The sequence below is a fragment of the Otolemur garnettii genome, unplaced genomic scaffold (assembly GCF_000181295.1).
Source record: "Otolemur garnettii isolate 467f Iridium unplaced genomic scaffold, OtoGar3 scaffold00221, whole genome shotgun sequence".
Lineage (NCBI taxonomy): Eukaryota > Metazoa > Chordata > Mammalia > Primates > Galagidae > Otolemur > Otolemur garnettii.
The window spans coordinates 652,380-660,846 of NW_003852616.1; the positions used below are offsets into that span (position 1 = coordinate 652,380).

General features: G+C 41.3%; 1 protein-coding gene across 1 annotated transcript in view; it reads right to left on the minus strand.

Moving 5' to 3' along the window:
• Positions 1-8,467, minus strand: part of CKAP2 (cytoskeleton associated protein 2) — a 25,459-nt gene that overhangs the window by 16,383 nt on the left and 609 nt on the right. The window contains 5 exon segments of the mRNA XM_023508081.1: positions 31-895; positions 993-1,018; positions 1,021-1,073; positions 5,640-5,844; positions 6,002-6,109. Of these exon segments, the coding sequence (XP_023363849.1) occupies positions 31-895; positions 993-1,018; positions 1,021-1,073; positions 5,640-5,844; positions 6,002-6,109 (1,257 nt within the window).

An 8,467-nucleotide genomic window follows, 5' to 3' on the forward strand; every position in this document is an offset into this window, starting at 1 on the left:
TTCCTTTGCCAGCTTTCCACTCACTCAGACGAGCTTTTCTCTCTTCTGATGTTTCTTTGGGTCGAGCTGCTCTATGATCAACAGTTGCATTTGCTGTAGTGTATCTTCGCTGGTGAGTGGATTTTGGCTTTTCTATTGGTTTGGAATTAGAAGATAAAGCAGGCCTGTCTGTAGTTTCAGGTGCTATGTTTCTCGACAGTGCCCCGTTTCTTTTAATGTGCTGAGAAGAACTGGTTTTGATATTAGACAAAACTGTTTTTGACTGTAATAATTCTTTTTCACGAGGTCCTTTCTGGATTGTAATGTTGCCAGACGTTCTAATGATGGCTTGTCTCCTGGTATCCTGGGTATTATTATGGTGACTTCTAATAGGAGGTCGCACAAGTTGTGTGTTCTGAGATGTAGTGCTCACAGACTTAGTGGTAGCAGTAATATTTGAGCCTCTATCACTTTTCACTGTTACACTGCTATTTATAGGCTGAAGCTTTGGGGCTTTAGGAATACTTGAAAGTTTCTGTGTTGCTGCAGAACTCTCATCTTTGACTTGTAGAGGTTTTCTAAATGAATTAACCTTAGCCTGAACAATTTGGCCACGATAAGATCCAAGTACAAGTTTCTTGGGCATATTAGCATCTTGCTTTGGTTTTTCTGTCATCTGTTTCTTTTTATTATTGTTTTTAAGGTGAAATGCCTGGCTTAATGTCATACGTTGACTTTGGAGATTATCATCATTTGGTAACGACCGCAGAATTTTATTATTATCCTCACATTTATGTGTGTCAATTATTACAGTTGAATTGGTTAATTCATTAGAAGCTTTTAAAGGAATATACTTTTTTCCTACCACTGTATTATTTTTGCTCCCTGGAAGTTGACTGACATTTTCTTTGTTAGCCTGAAAGAGTTGTTTAAAACAAAACAGTATTTCAGAAAGTTTTTAGGAAAGGAAAAGGGGGAAGAGATAGTTTATGGGTATTAAGTCCACATCTTACCATTTTTGCTTTAGGATTCAGAATTCTGTCTTTTCCTGGACTTGATCTGCAGAAGTTACTACTCTTTGGCTGCCTGTAGTACTTAAAAAAATAAAATAATTAATCAATCCATCCTGAGTTTGAGGTGGTTTCCTTTTTAGCAAGAATAGGGAGTTACTAACAATTAACTGAATTCATAATTTTAAATTCAAGCAAGACTTGAGCTGAGATTTATTTGTCCTGAGCAAGACTTTTAATAGTTTTAAATAGTGTAAACAAACAACGGAGGACTTCAAAGCTTATTTTCTTAACATTTCTCTCCCCAAATGTATAAACACTTCATAATCTTATTCCAAACCATTCCTCTGTAGTCATTCAAAGAAGTTTTTGAAAAACCTTCATTAACTAACAACTCCACTTTGGGTTAGTTTTAAGACCTTAGTAACAGAAATACTATTTATACATTCAAAAAAATTTTTAAAAGAACCTTCCCAAAAGAAATCCAAAATTTGGCTTGGCACAAGCGGCTCATGTGCCAGTCACATACACTGGAGCAGGCTTGAATACAGCCCAGACCCACCAAACAATGACCAAACAATAACCAAAAAATAGCCAGGCGTTTGTGGCAGGAGCCTGTGGCAAGAGGATGGCTTAAGCCCAAGAGTTGGAGGTTGCTGTGAACTGTGACGCCAAGGCACTCTACTGAGGGTGACATAGTGAGACTCTGCCTCAAAAAAAAAGAAAAGAAATCTGAAATTTACCATACACCATTCACAGCTTCATCTCCATTAAGATACATTTAGAATGCAGATTTTAGTTTCTAGGAAGTATTGTATTTAGGCTATTTATCCAAAGGAAATGCTTCCTCCTCAAGCATCTGACCTAAACCCATTTTTATGGCTATGGACTGGCTAATACAGGCCATGAGAATCTCTTAGCAGGTAATTATATAGGTTTTGTGTAGTATGAAGACAGGAAAAAAAATACTGTCAATCAGACAAGGCATTGATTCTAAGATAAATTCCAAGTTCAGAGATCATGTTAAAATGTGAAAAAAGTACTTTTTATAATCAACAAAATCTGATATCTTCATAGGTAATAATTTTGGTTACAATGTCTTTTACATTTATTTGCTCAGTCAGTTTGGAGAAGGGACAAAACTCTAACTTGTACTATACATTTTAAATAATGGTGAAGAAGGATCAAAATGTGCCAATGAATGGAGTATCTGGGTGGCTAACTAATAGCTAAAAATTCAGGACAAGGAGAACCCACTTTACCTGTCCAGCGTGGAGACTTAAATGAAAAACATATAAATAAAATCCTCTTCTGTCTTGTTACTCTAAAACTGCCCTCAGAGGGTTACTTGAACAAATGAATCTTAGGATATCCAGATTTTAAAGATTATAAAATACAACTGTTTCAGCTTCTGAAAAGCTGCAATTCCAATTGGTTGTTTTACTTAATAATTTCTTGCTCAAGTAATAATGTTTTAGAAATTTTTTCATCCCATTATGTTTAAGAATATTATAAACCTCTGATCCTGTTGGACTCCTTATTTAAATAAACAGTTGAGGGCGGCGCCTGCTCCATATGCTGGAGGTGGCGGGTTCAAACCCAGCCCCCGCCAAAAAAACCTGCAAAATAAATAAATAAATAAATAAAACAGTTGAGAGTCAATGTCTTATTTGAATATTATATCTTTACTTATTTCCCTAGTAATCTCATTCTTTCCTAAGGTTTTTAATAAACATCACCTTTACACTGATAATTCCCATTTATGTACCTGCTCTAACCCTTCCCCTGAACTTCAGACACATTAACTATTTGGTTTATCTTGTTAGTAACTTAAGCTTAACCTAAAACAAAACTCCGAATTCCCTGATCCTTCCATCAGTCTTTTCCAATTCAACATATGGTATCATCATCTACTTAGTTATTCAAACTGAAAACCTAGGATCACTTTTTTGTCTTAAAGATATATGAGATTTGTGAAAGAGAAAATGTTTATCCTAAATTAAAGCTACTTAATAATGAAAAATTAGGAATTATCTTTAAATTTGTATTTGGAAATAATTACAAACTTAATACAAAAATCACAAAGATATAAATACCTAGAATTCAAAGAATGACCATATTCTCTTTATCCAGATTTGCCTATTAGTAACATTTTTCCCATTTGCACTCTCTGAATTATGTGGAGTATACACAAGTTTTTACCCAAATCATTTGAAGGTAAATTATATACACTCTGGCTTTTTATCCCTAAATAGTTCTCTTATATAACCATAGTACAGTTATCAAATTCATAAATTTACAATCTTTAACCTACTGTGTACATTTAGTTACCAGTTGGCCTAAAAATGTCTATTATATCCTCCACCCCATACATACAGGAAGCGGTATAGCATTAGGTGTTGCATTTAGTTGTCATGGTCTTGAATCTGGAATATTAAGGATATTCTTTGACTCCATGCTTTTACTCTTTTACTCTTGAGCTTAAGCGATTCTCTTGCCTCAGCCTCCCAAGTAGCTAGGACTACAGGCGCCCACCACAACGCCCGGCAATTTTTTTGTTGTTGTTGTACTTGTCATTGTTGTTTGGCAGGCCTGGGCCAGGTTTGAACCTCACACCTAATCCATTACTAAGTCCAATCAGCTCTATCTCCTAAAATTAGCAGAATCTGACCACTTTCTTCTTAAAAAAAGGGGGATCAAGCATTCATTAAGGCAAAATATATCAATAAAGTACCTAACATAAAGAAGTGCTGATCAAAGTGAGACTTTTTAACTCACGAGGATGGCAATGATGCTGGAAGAACATTAAGGAAACCAGGAGAATAAAAGTATTCCAAGAACCAGTCCACTGTATGCAATGCCACTGAGAGATCATTAAAAAATACTAACATTACTAGGCTCTCTCCATATAGTAAGCATACACAATGCATTCACCATCGCATTTAATTCTCAAATGAATTACTACCCCATTTTTTTGAGGAGGGGGATAGAGTCTCACTATGTGGCCCTCAGTAGAGTGCCATGGCATCACAGCTCACAGCGACCTCAAACTCTTGGGCTTAAGCCATTCTCTTGCCTCAGCCTCCCAAGTAGCTGGGACTACAGGCACCCGCCACAACGCCTGGCAATTTTTTTGTTGCTGTTGTACTTGTCATTGTCGTTTGGCAGGCCTGGGCCGGGTTTGAACCCACCAGCCCTGGTGTATGTGGCCGGCACCATAGCCACTGAGCTACAGACACTGAGCCACCCCATTTTAATGTAAATAAAAGACTTCAAGATGGTGGGTACTTGCCTGAGGTTACACAGCTATAGCAGCAGACTTACAGGTTTCAGCCCAGGTCTTTACCACTCTTAGATGCAAAGAGCCGGGAAGGATGCTATTAGTTGTAGTCTCCAGAGAGTGAGGGACTTTCTGGCTTCCTGCTTCATCTACTTTCATGGATTGTGTTTTTGCTGCAACTATGTACCATTTAAAAAATTTTAACAAAGTAGGCCGGGCATGGTGGTTCACACTTGTAATCCCAGCACTCTGGGAGGCTGAGGTGGGTAGATTGCCTGAGCTCACAAGTTAGAGACCAGCCTGAGTTAGAGCAGACCCCATCTCTAAAAAAGTCAGGCACTGTGGTGGGTGCCCTTAGTCCTAGCAACTCAGAAAGCTGAGGCAAGAAAATCGCTTGAGCCCCAGAGTTAGCGGTTACTTTGAGCTAAGACACCACAGCACTTTATCAAGGGAAACTAAGTGAGACTCTGACTCAAAAAAAAAAAAGAAAAAAAAAGAAAAAAAGAAAGAATTTTAGTATGTCTTTATTTAAAGTACGGTCTTTGATTTACAGCTCTACATTTTAAATTCATTACTTAAAATAAAGAGTACACAGCTGGCCTAAGCAAAAAACTTTTTTCCCAAGCCACACTCTCTGGATCCAAGCAAGATAGAAAAAAACCCAGCCTGACCAGTATTTCCAGTATTTCGTATAGACAGTCCTCCAGAAATGGAAAACATACACCCTGCTGCTCTGCCTGAAACAAGAGCAAGAGACTGCATTCATTTGTTAATAGTTATTCGCTAATAAACAAAGAGAAGTTGTTTTCTATCTGCCTGTCTCAAGCCAAGTGTAGTTTTTACTCCAAGACCTCCATGCTTGCAGGCAATATATGAACCTTAAAAAAAAGACCCACGCGGGTTTCCCACTTGGGTCTCCCCACTCCGCTGCCAGAGATTCTGTTGCCCTTCATTCCGTCTGTATAACTTCCTCACTCGAATACATCCTACCCTACCACTGATCTGTTTGGTCTGTAGGTTCATTCTTCAAAACTACGATACCAAGGACCCGTTGCACAAAGAAATTCCGGCAATATCTTCTATATAACAGAAAATTTCTCAACTTCACACTGCCTTTGAGAAATTGTTACCATAAAAGGTCCCCCACCACAACCACTAAACATTAGAATCACATTCTCTATGGTGAAAAATCTGGAGAACATTATTTTCAGCCTACGGTTACTGAAAGCCAAGCTTTAAGAAACTAAATGGTAGAGATGAGAAACTAGATTCCTAAGTTCAAATTTATCAGGGTTGGGTTAAATGATAATTTCTTCTGTTTTCCAATGTATCGAACAAAGGAGTAATATTACTTTTGAAAAATCATTCACCTTTGGGCTTCCATGAAATGGAAAGCGAAGGTGTGAACCGCAACATCAAATCTGGCAACCCAATCCCTCCAGAAATTCGCTCCGGATCGGCGGCGGGAAGGCGCTGCGCAGGCGTACTCGGCCTGAGCCTCAGGCAGCCGCGTCCCCGCGCTAAAGGGGCTCCTCTGCAGGCCATCCTCGCCGCCGCCAGCACTAGTTTTATGACCTATTCCACAAATGCCAAGAACGTGGCTGGGCAAGGCCGAGCAATCCGTTCAGGGCTCTCCCATAAGGGTCAGGGATGAAGGTGGGCAGACCAAGGAAGCCCTGGCCGCTGCGGCCGCGTCCATTCATTCACACGCGTCGCGTCCTTGCAGGTAAACCAACGGCTCGCGACGCTTCGGCCCTCACCTTTGTAAGCTGATGGGCCCTCTGACTCGGGGGCAGCTGCAAGTACTTAGGCACGGCGCGGGCGCTCAGCGCGGCCGAAGCTCACGACGCGCGTCTCAGCTTTATCGCCAACTCCCTGGAAGAACCAAGTAGACTGACCCCACACGCCGACTCCGCACGACCCTCGGCCGGCGCGTCTGCGCCTGCGCTCCCTTCGGCGCTGCAGGAATTGAACGAGCCAATGGGCTTAGGGAGGCGGGGTGGGGCTGCCGCGGGGGCGGGGCGGGGGAGGGGGGACGGGGCAGGGCTGCCGTTGCGGGCTTCTGCTTGTTCGGTTGGGGTGAAATTCGCGGGTTTCAAATTTAAGTAACGCTCTTCATTCTAGACGTGCGAGGTGGGGGAGGGATCGGTCCCCGAAGTCCCCACAAGGTGGCGGGGCTAGATTGACAGAGATACGAGATGGGACACATCTTCAGGCCCACGTTTGCAAAGCTTGCAAAGGGGAACTGAAATTGGGGATCTACTTTCCATTCTTTTATACTATACTATTATCAGATGCAAAAAGTGGGAGGAGAGAACAGGAAACGGGTAAAATGAGAATAGGCTGCACCTTCTCCCCAAGGTTGTATATAATCCTCCCGTGAAAATAAAATAGCATTTGTTGTAGGCACTTTGCTTCTGTGCTGCTATAATCTTTCCGTCCTCCTCCCCAAATATCACCTTCATAAAACCCACTGAAACACCCAATCCACAAAGCAGAACTAAATAATTCAGAGCAAGAAGGTCCCAGGGCTGAAAGTAAGGAAGTTAGGGAGAATCTGGACTGTGCCTGCCTGTTTTCTTGTGTGTGTGTGTGTGTTGTGTGCGGTTGTTGTTGTGAGACAAAGTCTCACTTTGTCACCCTGGGTAGAGTGCTTTGGTGTCACAGCTTACAGCAACCTCAAACTCCTGGGCTCAAGCGAATTCTCTTGCCTTAGCCTCCCCAGTAGCTGGGACTACAGGCACCCACAACGCTCAGCTATTTTTAGGGACAGGCGTCTAGCTCTTGCTCAGGTTGGTCTCGAACTCCTGAGCTGGAGCAATCTACTCACTTTGGCCTCCCAGAGAGCTAGGACGCGTGCCTGCCTGTTTTAAGCACCAGGCTCAAATTTCTCCTACCTGATCACTGCAGTAAGGCTGGAAGGGATTCTGTTCCAGATAGGTTTTAAGGGGGGGGGACAGAGGCAAGAGGATGTGATTTTCCTTTATCTCCCCGTCCCAGGACCTGAAGGCCTCCAAAGCCGTGGTCAGTTTTCCCCTTTTTGGCTCTTTTTTTTTTTTCATGAGACATCTTATGATTGCTGCTTGTTAATGAGGAATTTGGTTTAGAATTTTCAATAATTTTTTACCTGATGAAATGTCCCGGTTTTAGTGTAACTTTGCTTATACTTAAGGTCACCTCTAGGAGAACCAACAGCCAAGCAGTGTTTGTCACCATCCTTAAGACATCACTGCTGTTTACATACTGCTGTCACTGTTGTTGATAATTTACTAAATTTCACCAGATGGGGTTGGCAGGGACTCCCACTAAGTGGTGGAGAACAGTTTAACAAAATAGGACATGTGATAAGTGACTCAGGAACCTCTGGAACATTGTGCTATGTGAAAGAAACCAGGCACAAAAGGTCACATATTGTATGATTTTATTCACTTGAAATACCCCAAATAGATAAATCCATACATAAAGAAATAACACAGATTGGTAGTTGCCAGAAACAGGGGGTAGGGGAACCTGGGGAGAGACTGCTTAATGAGGAAGGGATTTTACTCTGAAGTAATGGAAATGTTTTGGAATTAGATAGAGGTAGTAGTTGTACAATATTGTAAATGTATTAATGCCAGTGAACTGTTCACATTAAAACTGTTAATTTTATGTGACTTTCACCCAATATTTTTTGTAAGTGAGCACAGCAAAAAATAAAGTAACTCAAAAGAGACCTTGGAGATCTCAAGAGGTTGAAATGGTAAGTAGGAAAACCTGAAAAACTGCTGGGTTTTTCCTTATGGCAATTCTTTCCTAAATCTCCAGACTTACCTACTTCAAGGATGGTATATTTTTTGAGTCAGTTTATGAGGGTAAGGCAGATCTGAATGGTCCAAAGAAAATACGTCCTTCCAGATCTTTGCTAATGTATCTGACCGTACAACTGTAGGCACCTGGAATACCCGTGATAAGCTTCAGATTTTTCTCCTGTGGCCATGAAATGCAGGAAAGGCACCTGTGAGAGAACAGGGTGGGACAATCTAAAGGATAGAAGGACAATGACAATGAGGTGATGGCACAAAGTCCAGGGAAGTGAAAGCCTAAAGAAGAAAGAGGGAATGAGCTAGGCGTAGTGGCTCACACCTGTACTTTGGGAGGCTGAGGCAGGTGGATGGCTTGAGCTCAGGAGTTGAGACCAGCCTAAGCAAGAACAAGA